This window comes from Desmodus rotundus, chromosome 11 (assembly GCF_022682495.2).
Source record: "Desmodus rotundus isolate HL8 chromosome 11, HLdesRot8A.1, whole genome shotgun sequence".
Classification (NCBI taxonomy): Eukaryota; Metazoa; Chordata; class Mammalia; order Chiroptera; family Phyllostomidae; genus Desmodus; species Desmodus rotundus.
The window spans coordinates 91989827-92017588 of NC_071397.1; the positions used below are offsets into that span (position 1 = coordinate 91989827).

Genomic DNA, 27762 nt, shown 5'->3' on the forward strand with positions numbered 1-27762 from the left:
AAACGTGGGTGTGCATTTTATATGGCAAAATACAATATTTGCTCTTATCATACTTGTAGTCTTTTTTAATGAATGAAGGTTCTACTAAGTCAAACTGAAAACTCAGGATTAGTCTGATTATATACTATCAGGGGCAATTACACTATGTACGCAAATCAGAGGCCCCAATTGCATTGTGTTTCCATGTTCAGGGAAGAGCATTCCAAGGGCAGGCACCAGCCTCGGCAAGGCACACAGGTGTGACAAGCTCATGGCGTTTGTGGGGTGCTGAGCTGTCCTGTATAGCCACAGTGCCTGGTGAGACTTCAGAAGAACTGAACTTCAGTGCTGAGATACAGAGGTTGGACTTGATCTGTAGACCAAAGGGAACTGTATCAGGCTTTCCTGGCTGAGGGTCATCTACATCCTGAGTTTTAGAAGATACCTATGTAAAGAAATGGTCTTAGGAAGCAAGAAATTGAATTTCTCAAGGTAGATTTAGGAGGTTGTTGCGATGATTCAGGCCAAAACTATGAAAGTGACAGTAAGGATAGGAAGAGAGGGTGAAAAGAAGAGGCATAAACATAATCGAGTCTATTTTATGACCTATGGAAAAGCTGTGGCTATTATTTATTGAGCTTTGTCTCGATGCTTATACCCATGGATTTCAATTTATAGGTGACTGAATGACAAGACAGAGAGACTAAGGCCCCTGAAAGATTTTTATTACTTGTATTTCCCAAGAGGAGGGTCACAGCCTGCCACACAGGGCCACAAGGGGAAGCGCCAGTGGCAGTTGGGAGGCAGAGTGGAGCGAGAAGAAAGTCCAGGCTGAGCTTTTATTGGGGTTTCCAGGGGAAGGGCAAGGCAGGGCAGGGTAAACTGCTTAGCATCAGCTGTTTGTCTAACTCCAGCAGGCCTGGGCACATGGGAGCTGCCCCTTGTTGTCTGGTACCTGGCCCCGGGGTGAGGAGTGCGGGGGAAACACTGCTTTTATGTGTGCGAGTCAGATGAGGAGGTGGTGCAGAGTGCATGCCCTGGATCACAGGGGAGCGAGAAACAACTTGGGCTTTTAGCTTGGCCCTGTGACGAATGGAGGCCAAATAGATGAATACAGAATCAAAGAAAACGCAAGTTAGAAAATCTATGTGCCGGGACCCTTGGCTAAATGCTGCATATACTTTATCTCGTTCATTGCTCTCAGCAATCTGCAGTATGTGCTAAATTGCCCCCATTTTACACATGAAGCAACTGAGACCCAAAGTGGTTCAACATCTTACCCAAAGTCACACAAGTGATCACAGTTTTTGGAGCTGGATTCAATCCTACACGTCAGCACCTCCAGTCCCCTGCTACTAATCTCAAAATAATTGTTGAGGCTTTCTCTGCTTGATTGCTCTCCCTCACTCTGGGCTCAGGACAGGAGACTCCTCCCGCTGGAAAGGAGTGATGGAAAGTTGTAGAAGCTTCTCCAGTGGCCACTGCATTAGGGAGTAGAGGCAGATTTACGTGGTTCACTGTCTGTCTGTAAGTATGTATACATACACTGGTGGCCCATTACTTGGTATGTTAGAATAAATGAATTCATTAAATGTGTAACTTAATCACTGTCTCCTCCCTTCCTGGAAATGCTTCTCAACCTTGGCCCCTCTCTGATCATTCTAACTCTGGGACTTGGGAGCTCTCGTGTCAGCAAACAAAGACCTGACCAGATTCCTTCCTCCCCCGTGTTGTTGGCCAATGATCTCAATTGCCTATGAGATGATGTCTCATTTCCCCGGGAGAGACGGTGAGGTCCTGCATCAGGACCTACCCTGCTTGGTCACAGTCCAGCACAATTGCTCGGTTCAGGCCAACCACTCCCCATGAGTTCCGTCTCTCACAACCTCTACAGCTTTGTTCTCTAACACTTGGCTGCCTTCTCACCCCCCTCTCTGTACATCTTCATGCCTCATGTCCACGAAGAGTTAGCTCAGTGCTTAGCCTCTGTGGGAAGGTGTCCACGGCGCCCGCAAATCCTGCAACAAGGTCTATGAAGCATCTATTTTGCACCAGGCTATGGTGGGGATGCAGTCAGGACCTCAGGGAGCTTGTGACTGGCTGAAGGGACAGGGTGAAGTAGTGACAGTCGCAAAAATTACAATTCAAGAATATGGAGGCTATGTCCTCCAAGACTTTAGAAGGCTTTCCCAGCCAGACGGGTACCACTTTGTAGGCAGGTATTGCTTCGCTCATCTTCATCTTGCAACACGCTCCGGTAGTCTGCCTGGGGCTTTGGCTCTTTAACGGGACAGTGAACCCTCAGACAGAGGCATCACAGGTCTAGTTCCTAAGAAGAGCCTTTGCCAAAGGAACATGGCAGAGATTCCTGTCCTCTGTCCACCATGAGTTCAGTTATGTGGGGACGGTCGCTGTCCTTGTATCGGGGCTCAGGGACAGGGCGTGACAATAGCAGAGGGTGTCAGATCTCAGTCCGAGTTAGCCTGGCGGCTCACATACCAGTGTTGCCACCTACTAGTTGTCTGACTTTGAGTGTGAACTTCGTCTCTCAGCGCCTCATTTTTCTCAAGTGTAAAATAGGGGTGATAGTGATGCCCACCTTTTAGAGTAGTTGTGAGAATTTAGATGAGTTAATTGTTTTTTAAAAGAAGCTTACAAATGGTACCTGGCACCTACTAAACACTCAATAAGTATTAACTACTATTATTAGTTATTAGTTTGTGGTCCTCATGACTGTGCTTCCGTCTCTTTGAGCTTTTCTGGTCAATTCCTGGGAACCGGAGCCATCTAATCTTGTAAGTCACCGTGTCCGTCAATCTCCTCTGCTAGTAAATTTTTATAAAACTGACGTTGAAAAACCTCAGCATAAGCATTTCTCCAGGAATACTAGAAATGTTGGCGTTTTATTATTCCTGCATTGACATTTTAATAGCCAGCGCTGGCTTTTGAAAGAATCGGGGAGACGCAGCATCTGTTGGTCTCCATAGAGGAGTTGCTGTTGAGTTTTTGTTTCCATGCGAACCTTATTTTTTCAAAGTTTATAAGCCCTTTGCTCCCTGGCGAGATCCAGCAACAACTTTCTGTTCCAAAGAACAGTATTTGTCCCACTTGAAAATCGACCCTGGTTTCTACTTTCTTGACAAAGAAGTTGCTCTTAGCTTTATGCTTCCAGAACTTCCATTTAGCTTGAGGTTTTTGCAAATGTAATTTTTCATTTTTGATCACTTTGGAAAAGTTCTTAAAAGCTGAAAATTCAGCAAGCACATTGTCTTTTGGCTTTTGATGCACAGTTGCCTCTAGTCGGTCTTAGTGTGAGATAAGGGTGTAGAAAATGTTAGGAATTCATTAGGAATATATCTCTGTACTACAAGCTAGTAGCCTAGACTGCAGAAAGTATTGCTCCCTTCGAGAGAAAATTGCTGATATCCCTTTCCTTGAAATGTAACATTTCCTTGAATGTTACAGTCGAGAGCAGTGGGTAAGATCTCTAGCGCTAGAGAAAACAGACCTGGATAGAGCTCTGACTCTGCTGCTTGTACCTCGCCCGCCCAAGCCTCAAGCTGCCCATCTGTAAAGTGGGGATAATAGAGGTCTTGCAAGGACTGAATGAGACAGTGTATGTCAAGCGCTTCCAGCAGGGCCTGACCACCACGAGCACTCAAATGCTCGCTGCGGCAGATGTCTGACCCTGGAGTTTCTATGATGAGCTCCAGCTGGCTGTTGACGTTTTCTTGAAACAGAATGTGCCCTCCTCGAGTGGAAGGGGTTTTGTGTGAAAATGCCTGGAAAGTGACCAAGGGTACTTATTGAATCACTCTAGTCAGGAAGAAAATGGGGGAGAAACTCTAAAATAATAATTCAAATTTAGAATCTTTGCCTTGTAAATGTTAATTTCTCATTCTCTTGACATTTTCACAACCAGTCATGTGAACTTGGGGTACTCTTTTTGTAAGTTCTGCAGAGAGTACAGACACCTGGCCATTAGCCTGAAATAGTGTCTGAAGCCCTGGCTGTACATACCGAGGTTGTGATGAGGAAGGACTGCGGTCACAGAAACTGTTTTAGAATGCCTTCCCTCTGTGAAGATTTTTTTAAAGTCCGTACATCCTTTAAACGGCTTCTTTGATAGTTTACATTGAAAGTCAGGAAGTCTGGCAGCGGGATTTACACTAACCCCAAGAGACTGACCGTAATGCCACCGGTGGGAGAGGTGGCATGCTCTGAGAGTGACGTCTTTTTCCCTGTCCCCAAAGCCCTGAGCCACTTTGAGGCCCACGGTGATGGCAGGCTGCCAGCTCTGGAATGAAATCTGCAGTTTTTAATTTGAAATCAGAGGATGACTTGCAGTAAACACTTTGACTCCCTAGTTACACATGCATGTGGGCATGCACACACATGTAATGCACACACACAGATGCACACGGACTCTTCTACCTTCTTCGGGGACACACTGTTGCTTATTCCCGTGGCCTGTTTTTCTTCAGGCCCCTTGATCTCACTCTGTGGCTCTGAGTCTGAACAACAGCATCTCTATGCAAAATGCGTGAAAGGACTCTGAAGCCAACCAGCATTTGAAAAGTGAGTAAGTGATTCATGAGCATAATTTTACAAGTGCTTTTTAAGTCCAGAGATGTCAGAAACCATCTGTGCAGAGGAAAAGGGTTCCCAGGTAAAGCATTCGCTAAAGGGGGTGTGTGTGTGTGTGTGTGTGTGTGTGAGAGAGAGAGAGAGGTGGGGGGCTGAGTCCTCTGGTGGTGTTCTGGTGATTTTAGACATCCGATTTCAGAACTTTTTTCTTTACATGTTATCTGTTAAATGTAAGGCTTTGTTGAATTTCAAAGTATAAAATTACTTCTGAACTACCAAGAAAATACACAAAAATTATGCTACGATCACTGCAGGATTCCTTGGTTTTGCTTATTTTCATGGTTTTTAATTTTATATGTGTATGTATATTTGTATATAAATGTGCACACACACATATACATACACACTGGGCTACCTTTTCCCAAATGTTGATTGGAAACCATATATTCTTATCAGAAGTACTTTAAAACATATTCATACTTTCAAGCATTTAAAAATTTCTCCAGGAGCTGAAATAGACTGTATGTGATGATGTGATTCTGAAAAAGTAAGGACCGTTACAAACCACTTGTAGTTCTTGAGCTTCAAAAATGGATGAAATAGTAAATGTTCACTGGCTTAGGCCCACAGAGCAGTCTTGCCTGCTGTGGGTTATAGAGAGAGCACTGAACTTGGAGTCAGGCCTACAGCTCTCTGGCCGGGTGCCTTGGGAAGACTATTTGAGCCCTCTCCCCGTGTCCTCAGACGCTTTGTGGGGTGGCCGTGCTTAGGGCACAGCCCTTGAAGGAGGGATCCTGGGTGGGCAGGGGGAGGGGGAGTGGGGAGATTTCAGGACACTCTCCTGGGGAGTGAGTGGAGGTATCTGGTCCAGGACAAGCTTCTCCTATTTCAGAATCTTGCCTGGGGCGGGCCATGAACGGGGAGCCCTCTGCAAAAGTTCTGCTTGGTCATTCAGAATTCAGATGAACGCAGCGGGAGGTGTCAGCTCTTGGCGTACAATTGAAACATCTGTGAGGCTGGCCGGCCTCGCTGGGGGGAGGCCGACACAGACAGCTCCCCACGGGGCAAAGGGAAAATGCTGTGTTTTGTTTCCTGATACCACAGCAACTTTCTGAGGGAGAAGAATCAAAAATGTTACCACATCATTGCCTGCTCAGGAGCAGAGCTCGAGCCCTCTTTGATAGACCCAGAGGACCTGCTTCTCAGGAGCTTTGGAAGACATGTTGTTCTTCTGGTGGGCTTCTCCTTCACCTTTTCTTTAACAAAAAGTCAGCTAAGGACCAAATAGTGGCAAATGCAGCAAACCCAGAGGTCAGTTGTGAACTACGTTGTGTTGTATCCATTTTAAAAGATAGCTGTTAGTTCAAGTTGTTGGCCTATTAAAGGTTCGACTCCCTAACCTGACGATTTATATTATGAAAATGAGATACAGAATGAAACCTTACCTATTGTTTTAATATTTACATATATATGAAAATGAGACTGCTCAAGGAAGAGTATTTGGGGGACCATTAAAAAATTGATAAGGACTGCCTTACAATAAGTACAGTAATGGGGCATCTAAAGCTGACTTAGGGAAATGCAACCAAGCCCAGTTCCAGGCCAGGCAATACAGAAAGCTCTAGAGACCCTCATTTACCCTTTTATAGCAATTGTGCAGCTTGTGTGTGAGTTTGGGTGGGCTTAGGATCTGTGTGTATCAAATCTTAGGTTCACCTCTCACTTTAAAAGGATGTTTTTACTAATAAATGTTCACATCTATAGATAATTGGAAATACAAGTTAATTCGCCTATAATTGTTAAGCTCAATCTCTTAAAAAAATCTTTTGAAGTTCTTTTCCCCCAGGAAGAGTCTTATTTATACAACTTATGTGCTTAACATTTACGTTTTTCTCGTGGCCACGACAAAGACCAATCTCAAAGTAACATTGGCCGGTAGTCATGGCTTGTGTTCGTCACCTGTACATCTTTTTATTTCTTCTCTTTGTTTTTCTGTCCTTCACAACCAAAACGTAACTCTCCTTGAAACTGGTGGGATTCGAATGTACTCGGTGGGCTGGGCTGCCCTAGGCGTCCTGGTTTTGTTACTGAGCTACAGTTGTGCAAGGTGTTAGTTACCGCTGAGGGAGACTGGGGGAGGGGGACCTTTTTTCTCTCCTCTTTTCTTTTCCTTTTCTTTTCTTCTCATCTCGTCTCTTTTCCTTTCTTTTCTTTTCTAATCTTCTCTTTGCTTTCTTTCTTTATTTATTTTCTTTCATTCATTTATTCCTTTTATTTTCTTCCTTTCTCTTTTCTCTTTTCTGTTCCTTTTTCCCCCAACTTCTTATCAGTTGTACTTATTTCAGAATTAAAAAAAAATATTTAATGTCACTGTTCTCTAAAAGCCTTGCCTGAGATCTCCAGTGCCTAACAGACATTCCAAAAGTATGCTTTGGTTCAATGCTCCATAAATGCTTCTCCAGTGTCACGGTCTCTAAATCACCTTGCTAGCTAGGAAGAGAGAGTGTTGATTCTGAGGACTGCCTACTCACTCAGGTCACGCCATTTGGGCTACCCACTTACCTAAGCGATCGGGCCAACCCCTGGGCTCTCTGAAGGAATAGGAACAGTAATGTTGAGAGCTAGTAACATTCTGTGAGCACCTAGTATGTACCAGGTTCATGCCTTATACTCACTCAATGTCTCAAGCCTTAGAACACCCTGTGACGACACGAAAACTAAGCAATTTTAAACATGGCATGTTTAAGCAATAATTAATATCCCTACTTGCAAAATACTTCTCTCTATGAGGGATCTTAATGAAAGGCAATGGATCCTCTTAGCTAAACAAATAAACAAAAAATTTTCCTTTTGAATTATAATGTAAACAAAAGAAAACTTTGAAACTGTGTAATCATTCTTCTCCTCTGAGAATAAATACTGCCAATTATCCATAGCCCCCTGTTATCTTTGCTAACTCCTGCTAGGTTTAACATTGAAAGAGCCAGATTTCAGATCACAACGTCTGGTAAATAGCTCAGAATAATATTTATTATTGGCAGTAAGCAGATTTGTATTGTTTCAGATAGCTTACATGCTGGGGTAAGTAGAGAGGGTCATAACAAAGTACCAATATTAGAGTGAATCATGGTGTCACATGCCGGGTAGAAGCTTCCAGATGTCTCATCTAAATTGGGAGGGGAGGCATTCCATGCCAGTGCTCAGGGCTGCTCTAGCAGGCTGACCAGCCTCCCTCAGCTGCTCACCGTTATAGAGCAGCAGGTACCCACCGTTTATTGGGAAGATACAGCATGAGGAAATCGGAAGCCTCATTCTAGCAAAGTCACCGAATAAGTCATTGATTCTCAAAATGTGTTGCCAAGACCAGCAGCATCAACACCACCTGGGGGCTTGTTAGCAATTCTCAGGCCCTACTGCAGACCCCCAGAATCAAAGACTCTGGGGGTGGGACCCCGCAGTGTATGTTTACAAAGCCCTTCCGGTGATTGCGGCACCAACTGCACTTTGAGAAACACTGGGCTGGCTTACCTGGGGCAATCCTGTCTCCAGGCCTCAGCTTCATCTATACAATGGGGGATTTGTAGTAAATTGTTCCTAAGCCCCCTCCCTGAACTCCAGACCCACATCCCAAGCGCTCTAATTCTGTAGATCTGTGATGTAAATGTACATACCTGGCAGTATCGCTCAGCAATTGAGAGGACAGGCTCTGAAATCCAACTGCCTGGGTTCAAACTCTGGTGCCTCCACTTACTAGCACTGCTCACCCGTAATAAGATGGTTCCTGACTTTAAAAAGACAGTTGGATCGATGTTAAAGTCCAGGATCATGTAGTACCTTAATTTAGAGGCACAGTAACATCCTTGTAGCATAGCTGTAGCCCCTACCCTGGCAACACGTGAGTCACTTTAAGAAAAAATACTAGTGCCCTGGTATCACCCTCCAGAGAATATACTGTTTTTAAAAATAGTGTTCGATTATTATTTAATACCTTGATTTTTGAGGACATGCAGGATTTCATGTAACAGTTTTAAAAGATTTTACTTTATTTTTAGACAGAGGGGAATATAGGGAAAGAAACATCATTGTGTGGTTGCCTCTCATGCACCCCCTACTGGGGACCTGGCCTGCAACCCAGGCGTGTGCCCTGACTGGGAATCGAACCCACAACCCTTTGGTTTGCATGCCAGTGCTCAATCCACTGAGCCACACCAGCCAGGGCTTGTGTAACATTTTTACATGATTGAACTACTTGGTGCCTTTGAACTTGCTTATATGCTATCATTATCCCTGACAGTACAACTAGGTTAATTTCAAGTCTTTTCAGTTTGGCTGACTTAGTAGAATGTTCACTCTGATGAATCACTGTGGTGATTTCCATGAGGAGTTTAAGAAAGAGTCTAACAACAGCAAGAATTTCTTTTCTGTTGGCCCTTGGATTTCAGAGTTGAAAGTATCCTCTATAGTTGATGGTCCAACTCCATTTTTTACCTATTAGAATGTTGGATATCAATCTTAGTTGATTCTTGAAGTGAGGGAGGAGATGGCCAGGGTACCAAATGCAAAGTCACCAGTACCTAACCCACACCCTCCACACTGGCCTGGGAGGGTGGGGCATACCCGCAGGTCAAAGGCACTCTTAATTTTACCTCGGGCTTCAGATCTGAACATTCATCGACTCAACAGCGTGGAGCTGCATGGCTCCTCTCCAAACAAGCCCAAGTCTAGACACGGAGGTGGCTTTTCCTACAAGTACCTCGCCCTGGCCCCAAACCTGATTTCTGATTAGTTCTGTTTATAATCTTTGATCCCTCTTTTGGGGAGCCTTCCTTTGAGGACTTGAGGTTTCTGTTTTATCGGTGACCCCATGAAACCTTTCTTCTTTGAGGTGATGGAAGAGGGAAGGGAGAGGGAGGGGCTTGGGGGGTGGTAGCCACTGTGAGCAACCCTGCCACCATGGTTGTCAGTCTTTCCTAGGCACAAAAATCACCAAGGAGCTCAGCTACCCGTGCCCATTTCGGGTGCCCATCCCTGGGCGTTCTGATTCCGTGTGCTCAGACCAGAGCCAGCAGTCCGGCTGCTGTTGAAAATACAGCTGATGGTGACTGTATCAGCCAGCCTGCGCTGCCAGAGAGCAATACCACAGGCTGGAGGCTCTCAGCAACAGACATTTATCATCTTCCAGTTCTGGTGGCTAGAAGTCCAAGCTCAGGGTGCCAGCAGGGTTGGTTTCTGGTGAGAGCTCTCTCCCTGGCTTGCACCTGGCTCCTTCTGGCTGTGTCCTCGCATGGCTTTTGCTCTGTGCGCTGCACGGAGCAAAATAAAAGCTTTCTGGTGTGTCCTCCCCTTCCTATAAACTCTCCATTCCCATCAGATTAGGGCCCCACCCTTATGGCCTCATTTAACCTTAATTACCTCCTTAAAGGCCCCATCTCCAAATATAACCACATCTGCGATGTAAATCATAGGGCTTCACATGTGATTTGGGGGTTTGTGGGGGTGCCTACCATTCAGTCCACAACAGTGATTTAAGAGGCGTTGGGCCACACCTGGAAACGGTGGGTTTAGCGTGTGTACTGACAACCGGAGATTTCATTTGTCAGGCATTTAGTTTACAGCATCATTCTGATAAAGGGTGTTTTAAAATGTCTACGTAGATTTAAATCTCTGTCTACAACAAATATGGAAATGCAAAGTATATTTTGAATGCCATCAGAGCGCTTGCTTTCATAAATTATAAATGGTTTCGCTCATCTTCAGACAAACTTTTTAAATTAAGTCGTGGAGTGGGATTTATTGATGCAGAAGAGAAGAATCCCCTGCTCTCTAACACTTTCTTGTCACGCGGCTTCCAGAGAAGCACCCAGAAGAAAGCCACGGTGCCAGCCGGGAGGTGTGCCCAAAAGAAGCCCCGGCCTCTTAAACACATTTCCCAGTTGTGAAGACAAATGCCAGCCAGTTAAGTAGTCTGAAGTGTGCTAGACTTGCTTGGTGCTTCTCAAGGCTGGAGCAGCTTTTTCCCTCCGGGAAGCTTTCTACTCCTTGCACATCAGGATTGGGGGACCGTAGCTGGGTTTGTTTTTCCATCCCCCTCACCCACTCCCTCCTCCTGCTACTCCTGAGGGAAGATATCACATATCAGAGAGTTTCTTCTTCAGAAAGACTTGGGTACCTCTGCAAATCCCCTTGGAGGCCTCTGTGTATTCAAATTTTATCTGCAGGGTTCAGGAAGAAATAAACACTGGTGGAGGGTGCAGTGGGGGTTTTCCCCCTTTCTAGGAAAAATGCTCCTGATTAATGCCTCTGGGCCTGTCTTAAATGCTGAGTGTCAAATGCGCAAGTGTTCTTCCAAGTCAGGGGCCTGCTTAGGCCTCTTTTTTTCTTGCCCATAAACCCAGGCTTACAGCCCTTGTTTATTTTGATGGGACTAGGACCTCCAGTTCCTAAGTCTCAACTTCTGTCCGATTATTTTTTAAAAGATACAACAACAACAAAAAAAAAACAAAGGTTTTATGAGATTAGGATGTGATATGTAAATTTTGACATTTATAGTTGATCTTGGCTTGTTTTTCAGAAAACTATCAAAAATGAAGCCCCATTTCAATATTTGGAGAAGGGTCTTAGATGGTGGACCCCCAAGGATGGCCAGATATCTCAGCGTGGTGTTCTTCCAGCTGTGGGTTTTGTGTTAGTGTCCCAGGATTTTTCAATGTCAAAAAGTATGACACCGGGCTCTTGGGGTGTTTGGTTTGGCAGAATTACCAATTGGACTGTTTCTTCTATCTTAATTCCTTCATAGAGGCCCTGAGTGAATTCTAACATTTATGGATGTGCTATAGGTTTGTGAAAGAACTACCAGGATAAAGACTTTGATTAATATAAAGAGTGAAAAAAATGAAAATAAGAGTTTGTGAGATCCAATGGTAGAGACGGTTCAGACTTTCTGACCTTCAGTTAATGTTCTCCCACCCTCATCCCTGTAAACATTTGCCCCTCACCCCTCACTAAAGCTGTCCATGGTGGTTCTGATCTTAGGGCACCTTTTTCTTTTTCTCCCCTAATCCTGTATAGCATAACAAACAACAAGTGGCATTTCTAATTCTTTGTTTCATTTGCATATGACTCACAAATTGAAGAGAAATAAATTGTTCTAACCAGATTATGTCTCATAATCTGGTTGTTCTAAAACTACTAACCTAGATATAGTGCAGTGTCCAAGTATGTCCACACGTATAACCCAGAGTCAGATTCTCTAGGCTCCAGGGACAGGCACATCACAGGAAGGAGTGAAGGAGGGCCGGTGTCTGACTGAAGGGCGTGGTGGGGACTGGGGCAAACCGGAAAGCCGAGGCCAGGGTGACGGGAGCAAGCTCAGCTCCACCTGCTGCCTCCGAGTGGGCATGTAAGAGTGGTGGTGACTGATGTTTCCTCCTCCTTTTTCTGGCCTCCCTCTTTCCCAAGCCAAAAATATAAATAAATAAAGTCTGCCTTTGTGTGTAAAATATCCTCACTTTGAAAATTTGGTTCCTCAGTGGAAAGAAATTTAAACCCAGTGTTGACAAACAAGTCCTCAGGTCACCCCCTGCCTGCTTGGCCCCAGATCACAACTTCCAGGGGAAAGAGTCTTTAGCTCCCACCAGGCCCCACCAGCCCCGTGGGTACTGACGAGTGACACAAAAAGACTAAACTTTGCCAGCTCTGTTGTCCCTTCCCACCAGCACAGGGTCAAGACCTCATCCCCTCCCCTCTGTTCTGGGGCCATGCCTCCCTGGCTCCCCAACTCCCTGCCCTTCACCCTGGGTTGTTTACCCTCCCAGGGCCCCTGTCCTGAGATATTTGGTGCCCCTAGGCTTCCCGTGGGAGTTCACCTAGTGGGTCACCCAAGCCCAGGCTGCCAAGGCCACCTCTCTCTCTCTCTCTCTATGGGAAAAGGATTCCCTTTCCTCTTGTGCTTTCTTCCCTGAAAACCCTATAGCTAAATTGCTTGAGATGTTACAGTTTCTCTCTCTCTCTCTCACTACCCAGTCTCTTCTTTCTCTGGGGCATTCGCAGGCTTCAGGGGTGACTGGGTGAGGTCAGCCTGAGTAGTTGCTACTCATGAAATTAGAAGCCAGTACTTCCCCTGACCCTCGTGGCCCTGTGGCTGTTCCTTCCCCAGCCCCTCCCAGGGCCACAGACTCTTTTGTCACCATCAGATCAGTCGCCTCCAGCCCCAGCCTCCACACCCCACACAGCATCTGCGACATCCACCTGAATCCCAGTTTCTGATATTGTCAGATTCTTTTTTTTGGCGGGGGGTGGAGCCATCTGAAATAGATGCCTTGAAAGTCAGTCAATCTCTCAGTCAGTCAATCAAAGCAAGTAAACCAGGTTCCAGCTTGGGGGACAAGTACAAAGAATGTCCAGTCTTACCTAGTTTCCATGGAGGCTCAACCAGGACACCCGTTGCACGAATTGGTTCCAATCACCATAATTGCACATGCACTCCGAGTGTATGAGCTCCTCCGATCATTTCCAACAAGCCATACTCCTCATTATCTGTAAGTAGAGGAGCCTAACTTTTGCAGTTGTACAGTTATATTAACTTTTATGTTACCACTATCCCAGGAGTATATGAGGCCAGGTGCTTGGTTGGGATGCAACACCAAATTATATACCCCCACGGTCAAATGAGTTATTTCGTAGTCTTCATTATAACCTCGCTTTCAGAACACGATTTTGCAGAAAGTGGAGATGAGGTCACTAAATAAGTAAAAAGCATAATCTTGATGCTAGACATGGGCCTGCTGTCAGGTGATGTTCATGATTTTTGTGGGGAATCTTTCTGTTGATAATAGTGGAGTCAGGTGTCTACCACAAGTTTGGCCACATAAGGAATTATGGGTAATTTAAAGCAGATTCCCTATACAAAGGCCATATGCTCCTGGTTTTTGCATCAGCTCATGGTCACCTGACTGTAATAGTGAGGCCGCATTTAAGATCTTCGCGTTATATGGGAGCCTCAAGAGAGACTGTCGGTGGAGTTAAGAAGCGGGTCATTGTGCCTCCCCATCATCCAAAACCATGGAATCTTAGATTTCGTAGATTAGGAAAGTGTTCCTAAATGTCACAGACTCCAGAGTTTTCATGTTGCTAATCCAGAGCCATCTGGAGCCCAAAGAGGTTAGTGACTTGCCCAAGATGACAGAATTGCCGAGGACAGCTGAGATTCCACACAGCCCACCTCCAGGTCTTGTGTCCTTTCCACCTGTCACTTCATGGGCAGTAAATAGAGGTTTAGATTGAACAAGTTAGTTCAGCTTCCAGCATGGTTTTTATTGCTGCGTCGCTGCGGTGATGGCCAGCTGTCATGGTGAAAACCTAAGGCCCCAGGGCTCTAGGAGCAGCGTCATGCCCTGGGGTTTGCCATTCTGTCATGTCTTCGTTGTACAGATGCCTGAGCAGATGTCATGTTGGGAGCCCTACTGGCCCTGGGCAGTTGTCCCCAGCTTTGGGTGTCCTTGGAATGGTGACCAACTGATCCTGGGGAATACTCAAGGCTCACATGTTCACGGTCAGTCCATAGGCCGCCTAGAAGGAGCAAGACAAACCAAGTAGGGCGACCTGCCCCCAGTCTGTCCTTCCTGACCCCTGTTCCTTGAGGGCTCCTTGGATGCTCACTTTAATCTGCTTATACCTGATAAAAACGCTGGACAGGGGAGTTTATGATGTGGTTTACTGTAACCACACCTTATAAGGGGCCCTGTCCAGAAAGACAACTGGGCGAGAGCAGTCATAGCTGCTGCCCAGCAGCTCTGCACAGTGTCTGCAGGGGGAGTAAGAAAAGCCAAGAAGAGGGAGGCTGATACATGCAGAGAAGGGGGTCAGCCCAAAGAGGAGAAGGAAACGAGAAGATACTTTAATAAGGGGGCATTGCTAACAGTAAACAAGTTATTACTCTGGTATGCACAGCATATTGGCAAACAAGATTGTCCAGAAAAACATCCAGATTGGGTGGTCACTATGGGTGTAACGCCAAGTATATACCAGCCGTCCACACTTGCAGGAAGTAAAACCACCTGGGCAACCTCTTCTCTCTGCCTGGCTTCCCCTAGTTCACCCCTTCCCCACCTTCAGAGGTCACACCACTTCTGCCCGGAAGCCTTCCATGAGCACCCAGCCCAGGCCCGTCCCTCACTGCATGTTCGTACAGCACTCTGCGCCTTCCCTGCATGGCCACCTGCTCAGCTGATCATCCAGCGTCTGTCTCCTGGCCACACTCTGGGCCTTCGGGGACAGAGAGCTGTTGCTGTATCTAAAAGTGTGACTTAGGAGGAGCAGGGCGAGCATTTATGTTCCAGAAGATATTCTCTAAAACTGACACTTTTCAACATTTTTTTATAGTATTAAGTTGGCAGGAGGATTGTTAACACTGCAAACACTGTGGCGGACGCCACAGAAAAGCAGGATCTTGAAGACGCGTGGAGACAGTGGTCAGCGGGGTGCTCTGTTTAAGCACCATCCGGCCTCCCCACAGCGAGGGGGCAACGCTCCCCACCCCCCCCGCCATGAACCCTGCCTCCAGGAATCTCTAAGGGTAGTTTCTCAAAACATATGGGAGTGAAGAGGCATATGCTATGGGAGACCCAGTAGCATCTCAGATGACTAAGGCAACGCAAAATGGAGGTGAGGTGTGGTGTGTCTTGTGCTTTCCTGGAGTGGCTTTGAAGAACTTTGGTTCAGTGTGAGAAAATACTTTAAGGATTAGAACTTCTCCAAAGTGTGATGGACTGGCTATCTGAGCAGGGGTCAAATGCCTGGTGATTGACAGGATCCAAGCAGAGCGCATGCCTGATGAACTATTATAAGTGATCATTCACACGGCAGATAAGTTAGACTGGAAAACCTCAGAGGATTGATATACTGTAACCATAGGATTTCAATCCATATATCCCCTACTCAAAATAAACTCCATAAAGGCAGGGATGCTTATGTGCTTTGTTCACTGTCGTATCTTCAGTGTTAGGTTAAGGTCTGGCCTGGCGCATTTATGGAGTAGGCGTATATCAGTAGATAGCAAATTCAAAATGTGTTTCTGGCATTGGATAGGTTCAAATCCTGTATTTATTGCATTGACCCGAATCAAGCCTGTAAATCAAAAAAGAGGCTAAGATTGGGCAGTAAAAGGTATGCTCAACATTCTGACTAAGCACTTGAAGTCAAACTGTGATCAGCATTTCAGGCCAGTCTGGAGTTAGTATGAAGTTGTACCAGCCAAGGAACTTGCAAGAAACGGAAGTAGCTCAGCTGGTCCAAATGGAGAGTTTAATGCGGGGGCTACTTCATTAAAGGGGCTGTGGCAATGGGAGCCAGCAAGGAATGGGAAGCACCAAGAGCAACAGCAGGAAACTTTAACCATCATTCTCAAGGACAACCCTCAGGGACCCCCAAGGTACAAGGGACAGAGTTGAGAGAGCCCAATGAATGCTGGAACCGTGGAGGCCGAGCAGCCCTGGGTGCAGCCATTGCTAAACACTGGGCACTTGACCACGGCCAGGGAGCGGAAAGACATGCCCATGCCCTTTTCCTTCCGCTCTTTTAAAAAATTTTTTTATTAATCAAATTTTTTTAGAAAGAAGTTGTCCCACTTATTTATGCATTCATTGGTTGATTCTTATATATACACCCTGACCGGGGATCGAACCTGCAATCTTAGTGTATCAGGATATGGCTCTAACCAACTGAGCTACCCAACCAGAACCTGTCTCCTTTTTCTCTTTGTCTTATAACATTGGTATCTTCTGTTAGCCAAACCCACCTGGAAGCCAGCCAGCAGGGGGCAGCGCGTGCAGACCTGGGCTAGGCAGAGAAGGGGGGATGGTCAATACAATGGGAATAACAATCACATCAATTTATTCTGTTCACCTTCCACCTTAATTACACAAATAATACACATTTGTTGAAGAAAATGCCAAGACTGGGTCACAGTGAGGGAACCCTCCCACAATCTCACCTCTCAAACCTCCAGATAATTTTTTGGCTTTTTCTTCTTCTTCTTTCTCCTTTTTTTTCCTTTCATATACTTGTGAAGGATTTAAACATTTTTATTCAGAATAAAGCAAAATAAATTTGATTACACTTGTTTCTTGGCCTAATTAAGATGAAGCCCGTGGCCGACAGAGAGCTCTGTTTCCTTTCCTTTGTTCTGCGAACATAAACAAGTTACTTCATGCACCTCTGTGGGAACCAGGGATTAGGCAAGCGTTTGGACTCACAAAATCTTTCAGCAAGTTTGGCTCTGGGCTTGGATACCAAGTAATTAAATATAAGATGAAAGACGAGTCCAACAGAGCTCACTCTCCGAGACTGGAAAAGGAAATGTAAGTGAAGGCAACCGCGCTTAGCTGGATTTCACTGTCAACATGAAGCTTTCAGAGTGCTTGAAGGGCGTGTGAAACTAGGGGGAAAGACAGTTGAGGAAAAGAGAGCCAGTGCTTAGCACACAGTTCTTGTGACATCCGCAGTGTCCCACACCGCTTCGGCGCAATGGCCGCACTTGTCGTTATTTACCTGTCCATTATTTACTTGTCCAGCCTGCTCGACAGGAGCTTCCAGAAGGCAAAGCCCACATCCGTTCCCTGAGCCCAGCACAGAGCCTGCCGTTGAGCACGTCCCCAGGTGGCGAGGATGACAAAGTGGCTGATGTTTTTAAAGTCTCGGGGAAAGTCAGGTGGGTGTCCCGCTGTGTGCCAGAGATCTGGAAGGCAAAGACGGAGTTTAAGACCACTGTCACAGTATACCTGGGGTGAGCGGCTCCTGTCGCCTGCTTTAGTTAAAAATGAACAACCTGGCAGATGTTAAGTCATCTCGGCTCCTTCAGAAAAGAGTAACTTCTGCTTCCCTGAAGTGGGAACTGTATTTGGCCTCTTACAGATTTCTTCCTGAATGGGATTGTCCTCATGATTTGGTGCAAGAGGCCAAAGGAATAAAAAAGAAGCTCAAGCCACCCACTTTGGTTCGAGAATTAGATGGCCTCCCGCAGGAGAAGTCCATTTACTCTCAGATCATATGTCTAGTGGTTAAGCTGTCAGCCACTGCGATGATAAAAGTGGCCTTGGGGAAGAACAGTTATGGTGGCCGTCCTGAAGGGCAGCCATTGCTGTGGGGAAGATTGGGAACAGCCCAGAGACTGGCTCATGGCTGCTCTGAGCGGCTTGCCGTGTCTGCCCCGCAAGCTCACCTCCTCACCAGCGCTGCTTTTGGTAATTGTCTCTAAACCCTCCATCGCAGGGCTAGAGACTAGGGCTGCAGCTGGCGAGGTGGCACTGAGCCCTCCCCCACCTCCATCACCTGGGGACTGTGGGGGGAATTCTGGCCAAGGGGGCTGATCCCTCTCCTCTGCTGCAGTGTGAAATGACTTTGCAAGCTCACACAAAGGTTGTGAACCTCCATGGGTGTACTCTGAACCTAAAATAGATTTTCATTTTAATTGTTATTTTGGAAAACTCTGCTGCAGGATTTCAGCAGAGTATCCAAGCTCTTTCTCCAAGTTCAAGTATATTTTTTAAAGAGAGCTTTCAAAGTATAGATTGTGTTGAATGCCTTTCGTTATGAATGGATTAGATGTGGGTTATCTCCTAGAAAAAAAATGGGCCTGGAAACAGACTGCATTCTTAGAGGGATAATTAGCTCATTGTGCTCAGCACAGAGAGTCCTCCCTTGGTGTCCTTAAAGATGGGCCTGATCTAGTATTGAAAGCCAGAGACTATTTGTAACCTATTGCATGCTTGATATCTAAAAATTGTTCAGTTCAGAAATAACTAAGACTCGATTTCATTGTCTCTGGATAATAAAGACCAAAATATCCTAATAAAAGGACAGAGCAGAAAATAGAGCCAGTGATTGTCCCAGAGGCAGAGGAACATGCCCCTGGGGAAAGTCCTGGAACCACCAGCTCTTAGAGACCGAGGGTGTGCGCCCTTTCCGGCCACTCGTTGGTTTTCACGGCAGACCGATACATGATGAAGTAAACCTCAACTTGGTTGTAAGGTAAGGGGGGCCCTGAAAAAGTGTTGTGAATAATGGGTTTTATGTGCTTGTTTTCTAAAACTCTATGGCCATGCCTCAATATGGACACATTAGTGCCCTAGGGGACGAGGAATTACATTTTCAGCTGGAAAAATTCAGTCCTGGTAATTAGTTATTATTTATAGTTTGGTTTCCATTGTTAGAGTCAGTATTCCAGGACAGACAAAAATAGTGCTTTCACTTAATTTCTCCTCTGCTTCAGTGTGTTGTCGGCCTCAGGCTTCTGTCTTTTGCCGAGAGTAAACACTTCTTAAATCTGTGAAGACAAACTCACTTACCGTTAAAACTATTTCACTTTGAAAATAGTCCCTTAGGGAAAAAAACAGATTAACTTGCTTGTTTGTGTAGCAAAATATATCATTTGCTTCGTGCCGTAATAGCAAAGCAGACTTTAGAGTTGGGGACCTTTTCTGGGTTTATGGTGGAGTGTCTAGAAGAGCGCATGTAGATTTTCAACAGACAGCACTGCAGTGCAGAGGGCGTTGGTCCGTTACATCTCGGTTTCCGGAGGAAGGTCAGTGTGTCCTCCTACGGGACATCAGTGGGGACGTGTGACACCTCCCGGCATGCAGCAGACTTTAGTGTTTATCATTCGCTTTGTGGTATGCGCTTAGAAAATGTAACCACATGCCTTAGTCTTTCAAAGAAAAAAGTTCTAATAGACAAAAAATAATAATAAATTAAGAAAGTTTTGACAGTGGCCTGACGTTTAGAAAACAGTTGGTTTTACCATTTGTCTCGGGACATGCGTCACAACGACAATGTCTTAAATCACAAGAGAACGAGGGTCGCCCCCTCCTCCAGCATTTAAATTGTCATGCTCCATATATAGGATATGGGTTGTGTTTTGAAATACATCTTAAAACTTCTAGGTCTTTGTATCTGAAAATGGAAGAGCATTTTTTAAATCTGCCTCATCCAATGTTGATTACGTGAAGCGAACTCTTTGCTGGAATCGGGAAAGTGTGTGCGTGCCGCTGCCCTTCTTTCTCTCTCTGGGCCGTTCTCCTCTCGTCCTTCATTGCACAGCTTCTTGGAGCTGTTGCCTGGCTGCAGAGTCGGCAGAGTATCTCAATTAGGTCAGACCTGGTCAAGCCTGTAGGACCGCAGGCTATTTGTGCTTCACCCCCTCCGCCTCCCTGCCCCTGCACAGCCCCATTCCCGCCTCCTTCCTGAAAGGCCTAAAAATCCCCAGAAGGACATGCAGGCTAATTCTCACTAATGTGACGACTCCATCACCCTTCCCAAAGGATGTTAGAGTCTTAGGACATTTACCTGAAACCAGAGAGAGTTGGTTTCTCACAGCAGAATTCCAGGCCCCATGGCCAGATTTCCAGAAAGGGATGTTTTTCAATGGCGGGACTCTCTGGTCCTCCTCCAATTAGGCCACAAGGCTGGCCTGCACCGAGCTTGCTGGCTGGATTGTCTCCTGCTGGCTGTAGACCTGTCCTGTGGGTGCTGGGTCCCACGCCTGCTTCCTGATTGTGTAACCAGTGCTGTGAGGGAGGCTCGCAAGAGCTGTTTTCCAGTAACTATCTTTTTCACCTATCAAGGCATAAACGTGCATTGTATCTGTGGCCAATCTCACTATCGTTTACAAAAAGATTTTGCTGAACAGAAACGATCTTTTCACCTACTGTTGATACTGGGAAATACGTAATGCAGCAAGAAGCAGCAAGGATGCGTATTTGTGCCTTTCACATGTCTTGGGATGTCTGTGGCTGCATGCATAAAAGTCTAGTGGCAAGACAGCCAGACACTTGCAAGAGGTGTTAAAACTACCGTAACCGTGTGTGGGATATGAGATGGGAAGGACTAGAAAGAAAGTCATGCAGAGCTAGGGTGACCAGAGGTAGTAAGAAAATACTGAGGCCCAGGAGGCTCCTCTGCTCAGGTGTGAAAGAGCCTTGAATGTTGCTCAAGAAATGTAAATTCCACCCCATTATGTGTCTGTATTGTCCCTCCCAGGGCCCTATATCCCATTCAATTGTTAATTCATTCAGCAAATTCTTAATACCGGGATAAATATAAAGGCAAAAAAAAAAAAAAAAGAGTGTGTGTGTGTGTGTGTGTGTGTGTGTTTCTTGCTCTAAAAAAATCCTTCTAATTACAAAAAACTAGATTCAAAATACCGTGAGCCCTCCATGACTGCGGATGCACTACGGGGGAGTTCCGGTACTTGCAGGTCGTGGGAAAGGTCCTTACTGATTCAAGTTGATGATTTTACTAAAGCAAGAATTGCAGGTGAACTAACAAGGCACTGAGCCAGGGGACCACATATGGCTTGTGCTGTCCCTTCAGAGCTGTCCTTCAAAGCTGAGTCACTAATGCAGTGCAGTTTACAGACTGCCCAGCATCCACACTCCAAGTAGCTTTGCTGTTTTTGTTCGCTTGTAATATACACAGCCTCTCTCAGAAATGGCCTTTTAAAAAAATGTTCCTTTGCAAAAAAAAAAAAAATCCAAGTACTGTACAATAATACTTGATTGGAAGATAAAAGTAGGTAACTTGTTGTCTGGGGATTTGCACAGAAAACAGATGAGCCAAGAAGCGAGCAGGCTCTGTGTACACCTGTCTCAGAACTGAGATCTTTGTATCTTCCTCACGGATATCTAATCTACGGGAAAGGGAGACTCCCTGCTCCCCAGGCTGATGATCCAGGCAGGACAGAGGCAATTAGGAAAGAATGCAGTATGAGACCACATGATACTTACTCTAAGTATATAGTAAACAGCCTTTCAACAAATGGACAGAGCAGTGGGCTGGGGGTGTTGTGGAAAATCAGGTGGAGCTTATAAGGTCTGCATTGACTCTTAGTTAAGTAGAAACATGGGCCTGGGGGATGTCATTTGGGGGGCAAGCTAGATCTCTGTGGACCCTCAGCATGGAGGCTTAAGAGACCCCAAAACCGGGGAGGACCCTTCCTTTCAAGCTGCCTTTTCAGCATCCATAAGGTAGTGATTTCCATCAAGCTACTAAATTTTGTGGGGGAGAAATCATTGCAACAAGTTGCATATGAACTGGCGCAAATTTCCATCCAAATGGCTTACTTAAATAGGCCTGTATATGTTCAGCCTTATTTGAAGAAAATAGGCATTAAAACAAATTATCCTATTACGTTGTTAGTTTAAAATCGCTTAATAGGCATGATAGAAATAGTTATATTAAAGATGATCAGCTAATAGTATTTTCTATAACCACAAATGAATGCTTTAGATGGAACTCCTATTTACAGGATTTTGATTCCTAGTTGAGTTTTAGATATCTGTACATGGGCATTATCCATATTTTGAGCGTTGGCTCCCTGGTGCACTGGTATCCGTTTTCAATAACATTTTTGTACTTCTGAAGAGCTCCATCTAAATAACTCACTCTCCTTTTCAAATGTGAACCCTTTGAATCTCTCTCTTTTTTTTTTTTTAAGATACAAGTACTTTAAGACTGACAGGTGGGCGTAGGGAAATCAAAACCCCAAATAATTTGAAGGTCTGTCCTGCTGAAGTTGGGAGTTAATCATTCTGTCTTTACTTCGTAGTATTTGTGACTATAAAATCGCAGAATGTAACTTTTTCTAAGAGATGCCTATAAGTTTACATTTTAGATATTTGTCTTCAGATAGATTTTAAATACTGTTTTTAACAAAAGTCAAGCTTTAATGTATTCCCGTTTCATTATGCGTACTGAAAACTGTGTTAAATGTCTCGTTAACGAGCGGAAACTAAGCGTCCAAACTTTTTCCAACTGCCCTGCCCCCACCCCCAAACTTCCCGGTAAAACTTAAAGATGTGCCCATTTACTTTGAAACAAACTTATAATTCAGGAAGTGAACTTGGAAATATCCAAAGACCCCGAGTCTTTTGTGGACTTTAATGAGAATGGTGGCAGGGCCAGGAAGGTAAAGCCTGGGCAGCTTCAGGCCAGCGAGGGCCGTATTTGATTCCGCAGAAGAATGGCAGGCGCAGGGTGTTGCTCAGCGAAGTGTGCATTTTCAAGTTACCCACAGTGGTGTCTATTGTCCTGGTTCTCAATTGAATGATGTCATGTTTCATTTAAGGCTCTCAGTGATGCTGAAGTCTGTGGTCTGCACACCAGGGGGGAAAAGGCACTGAGAAAGTTGCAAATCAGGTTTTCGTAAAGCCTTTGTGTGTCGGGTTTTGAGAGATAAAAGCTGACTCATGCAATATTTCCACGGAAGGAGCTGCACAGACTAGTAAAAGCTTCTTGTTTTACCTGCCTGAGCCTCCAGTGAGGTCACTGCATCAGCTGAAGGCAGACGATGCGGCTTCGCCTGGGAGAGCACAGGTAGGCGCTAACGTTGAATGTGCCCCAAGGAAGCAACGCCTGACAAACTTGTCGCTTCCCTCGCGGGGCGGAGGGAGCCCGTCCACGGCGGTGAGAAGCTGTCGCAGGGGGGTCTCTTCGCCACGCTGTGAGGGACAGCAGCTTGCTTGCCCGGATGCATCACAGCTGTCCTGTTACAAATGCAATCTGTGGCCAGGAGTTCTCCAACAACGGAATTAGTCTGGAAGGTGATTTCGTTTTTCCTCCTTCTGAACTGCAGTCTGTCTTAAATGGCTTTTGCCTTGTTTAGGTGTGAATTTTGGTCATTCTTTAACGTTCGGTTGAGATATCTAGGGCACTGGTGTTTGTGATTCTGGGGAGAAAACTGAAATCCGAAGTTGCCACGCATCCATGGAGTCCTCAGCATTTGAATGTGCTTTCTTTGTGAGGCTTATGCGGGCTTAGCTGGGAGACAAAATCAATGTTTGCAAATTGGAGGCTTAGCAACCGTGGTGATGAGGTTTAGTCTGAGGCTAGTGACCAAAGTTGACTAAGTAAATGCAGTCTCCATTTGAGTGTTTATTGGTAAGAAATACTTTTGTGAGGAGAAATAATTGGGGAGATGGAGGCATGGATTGTATTCAAGTCTGTTGCACGTTAGAATCTGATTTTATTTTGTTTTATTATTTTAATTTAGTGATACTAATATATGTGAAAGATGTATATATTCCATGTTCCTTCTTCTTCATCATATTGAACATAAAAATCGGGTATCTTAATTGAAAACATTTAAGAATTTGATACAAATTGAAATTGTGATTTGAATTTCTTTAAATAATTTTTTCAGGTTATAAAAGTAATACACTTGTCGAAGAAAAGTGGTATTTACAGATAAATATCAAAGTAAAAGCATCTACACTCTCACTTGGTAAAAACCAATGTTAATATTTTTATTATCTAACCTTGCGATCTTTTCCTAGTGTGGATAATAAGTGACATTCTACATTCAAAATTGGGGTGACACTGTACATCGGTTTTATAAGTGACTGAAACCTACTCAACTGTGTGTTCTGACCATTTTCTGTACCCTCACACGTATGGAAGGGCATGACATTTAGCAGTCTGATGTTGGCCCTCCCCGATGGGCTTATTTACTCAGACCTCTATTGTTAGGCACTTTGAATTCACTTCCTCCTTTTTCTCTAAGAAAATGTTTCGTGTACTTTATAGATGGATTTATTTACTCAGTGTGCTATTGTTAGGCACTTGGATTTCTCCTCTTCTTCCTCCTTTTTTTTTTTTTTTTTGAAGAAAATGTCATTTAGGCTCATGCCTCCCTCTCTACTGCACAGAGATGGCTTTGGAACTGAGTGTGCTCGCTACAGACAGCCTGCATGTCACTCTCATTGTGTAGCCGCTGCCCTGAGACTGATATTTCTGCACTAACAGGAAGGTGCTGTTTGTAGTGAAGCTGGAGTGTAGATTATTATTTAGTCTGAATTAAAAATAGAGTTTTGTAGCCTTCAGAAAGTCAATGAGATGCGTTTCATTACCCAAGACCTGGCATTAGTAGGAGGTAGAAGAAAATTGCTGTTTTGTGGTTCTTCCCTGTGCCGTGATTCCAGCGAGGAATGGGCCGTGAATGCAGTTGAGCATTATGATGTGCTTATTTCGGGGCTGCAGTCACGTCCTGGGGGTTGGGTGGGACCTGGGGAGTCATATTGTCCAGATGCCTAACTTCCACATGAGGAAACCAGAAACCCAAAGATTTCAGTACCGACCTCGATGGTGCAGAGCCAGCGCAGACATGCAAACTCTGGGCCCAAAGGAGAGCATGTTATACTATAGCTAATTTCTGCCTGGTGCTCTGAGCTCTTTCTGCGCACACACAGTAGGATGCATACCCATTCCTTTACACACACGTGCACACTGTGTGGGCCCTTTTGGCACATTGGTCCTGGGGGCCTTACACAACAAGTAGCTCATGATTAGTCCTTCATTTCCCAGTCTCTAAGCTCCTTTTCTGCCCTCCTATTGTATGACTCTATATCCAAGTTCAAGGCAGAGTAGACTAGAAATCAGAAACCACAGTCTCTGATTCACAGTTCAACTTTGACCAAAATGTTGCCTAACCTCTCTGTTTATTTTTTTCCCTGTATAAAATTATTTAAAGTAACAACGTGTGAATGAGTTTTGAGGCTGTGTTTTGTTTTTGTTTATTTGTTTGTTTTGAAGGATATTTTGATACAGAGTTAACAGAGTGACATAACATGCAAGGCTGATCTGTTAGAATAGACTGGGTAATCCTTTGCTGCATAACCAATCATCCAAAACCTTGTGGCTTGAAACAGTAAAAGTCATTTATCATCTCTCAAGGTTGCTGGGAGTCAGGAGTTCAGGAGAGGCTCCTGCTAGGTGGTTTTGACTCATAAACCCAGGAAGTTGCTGTCGGAGATAACAGTGCCGTCATCCCGAAGGCTTCTCACCCACATGTCTGCTGCCTGCTGGAAATAAACAGCAGGGGCCAGAACACCTGAGGTTCCTTGAGCAGCTCTCCACACCCATCAGTGTGGTCTCACCACCTGGTTTCTCCAGCACGTCAGCTTCGGGATAACCAGACTTTTTTAAGGTGATGGCTCAGAGCATGTCCGGACCCAGGGACAGCAAGTTTCCTTCTGGCCCCATGCTCCTCCATACTCGAGGGCAGCGATTTTCAAGTGGTGTGCTGCGGTCAATACCTGACTGTTGAGCCAGGGGCGCTGACCTTTTTTCCCTTAGATTGCCAGCTTAAAAAACAATAGCAGCCAACACAGCAATAGCTGTCCGGTGTGAAGGAATCAAAATTATACCTACCTTTTTTGTCAGATCGGCAAAAGATACACGTTTTGGTGTGCCACAGAATTTTGGTAATTATTTTGTGTGTGCGATGAGATAAAAAAAACAGGTGAAAATTGCCACTTTAGGGCATTGGTGTCATGTCCATGGTTTAGGCAAGATCCCTGCTATTTCTGGGGCCCAGTGTGAAGGGGGATGAATGAAGGAACAATGTCTAATGCTTGAGAAAAAGACCCCCAGAGGGACACATATCATTTCCATTGGTGAGAACTTGACCACGTGGTCTTAGCTAAGGTAGGGGAGCTGGGAAGTACACTCAGCTGAAACTCTGTTTACCAAAGAAGAAGGGGAGGCGGGTTTTGGTGGACAACTAACAGTCAGTCCCCTCTGAAAGGGAAAACACAGCCCATAGTTTAGCTTTACGTGACCCCATACTCTCCTTTACCTCCCATACTAAACCACCACAAGGAAGAGCACACAGTAAAGATAAAAACAGCTGCCTGTGCGTAAAAGGCCTGAAGGGAATTCCCTAAGATCCTCTTTTAACCCAAATGCATGCCTGTGCCTTCCAGCATAGAGATTCTGGACTCGCCAAGTGGGTAAAGCTGTGGAGCTCATACATTTGCTGCATTAACTGTCTTGCTTAATCCCCTACACAGCTGCAGCGGCCCTTCTACCTCTCAGTTCCCATGGACAAGCACAGGAATCAATGAGTAAATTATCTGAATGTTTAGTACCAGACTTTACAGTTTGAAGGTATTTTTGTTCTTCATTCAACTTCTCACTTCTTGTTTTAACAAGAGCGTTTTTGCAAAACATCTTTCCTATTCTTTGTCTCCTTGTTCCAATATTTGCTATGAGGCAGGGAAGTAAGAAGCTGGGAGAATTACTGGGCAAGTGGAATGGGGAAATTGAGACAGAAAACTGAACAAAACGGCCAGGCACTTTACAGCCAGATACAGAAGGTCACCAGGGCAGAAAGCCCGGGTGTCTAGAAACAGGCCAAACAGCTGCCAGACCTCACCCACAGGGGGGCCTTTCCTCCCCTAGCAAACCGATGGCCATGCAGTTTGGACCCCCTCACCTTTCCTCCCTGGAGATAACCTCTAGGCCTCAGTTGTATTTCAGCTCTAGGCCCAGAAAAGCAAAGCCAGGCAGGCGATGCCGGGATCAGGTGCAATGATGAATGACCCCTGAAAGGGCACCTCTGGGAAACTGATGAATATTCTATTGAGATCTCCCCTGAGACCTCCCTTAGATTCCCAGCCTTGAAAAACCCTCAAAATCAGAGGCCCTCGCTCATGCTCTCCCTCCCGGGAGCACACCGGCACCTTCCCGGACCCCCTCTTCTTCCTCCAGGTGCACATCTCCTAAACTCTAAGAGTCCCCACAAGACATGCAACCAGGGGAGCAGTGGGCAGTAGCAGCTCATCCCAGGCTGACTCCCACACCTGTCTCAGAGGCCCCTTTTCTCTGACTTGTCAATGAGCCAAAGCAGCCCCACCTAGACTCTCTCCTGTTGCTTCTTCTATCCTAAGCCCTCCCTTTGTTTCACTGTCCCCAGCTTTAATAAACATCCTCCCAAAATCACCTGGACTCGTGTTGTGAAATCTTTCCTGCATGAAGTCAAGAACCCGCACACTACAGGCCAGCCTGAGGCAGACCTGCTCCAGGCTGAGTCCCCCGTCCGATAACAGCTTTACTGACTCTTCGGTGCCGCAAGATTTTTTTAACTACTCATTTTTAATTTACAGAAAAGTTGCCAAGATAAATGCAGAGTTCCTATACACTCTTCCCCCAGCTTCCCCTAGTGTACACATCTTGCGTAACCATAGAACATTGGTCAAACTAACAAATTAACGTGGTGACAAGGTTTTTGACTTCCTCATTGCCTAACAGCTACCAGTAAGTGTGAAAATCACATTCCCTGGATTGAACATGTGGAATGGCCGTCCTGGCCCTGCCATTTATACAAGAACCATGTTGGTATTTGAGAAAGCCGAGAGGGGGAAGTTC

General features: G+C 45.4%; 1 protein-coding gene across 8 annotated transcripts in view; it reads left to right on the top strand.

Annotated features, from left to right (window-relative positions):
- PLEKHG1 (pleckstrin homology and RhoGEF domain containing G1) overlaps window positions 1–27762 on the top strand; it is a 200388-nt gene that overhangs the window by 86584 nt on the left and 86042 nt on the right. The window contains exon 1 of one of the 8 annotated variants that reach the window (XM_024551967.3): window positions 4464–4557. The exons of 5 other annotated variants lie outside the window; for them this stretch is intronic. Coding sequence is in view for 1 of the 3 variants with exons in the window: in XM_045188901.2 (XP_045044836.2) it covers window positions 23087–23159 (73 nt within the window). In the remaining 2 variants the exon portion in view is untranslated. Of the gene's footprint in view, window positions 1–4463; window positions 4558–22878; window positions 22933–23049; window positions 23160–27762 lie in introns of those variants that run through there. 2 more of the 8 variants (XM_045188905.2, XM_045188901.2) reach the window with 2 other exon arrangements.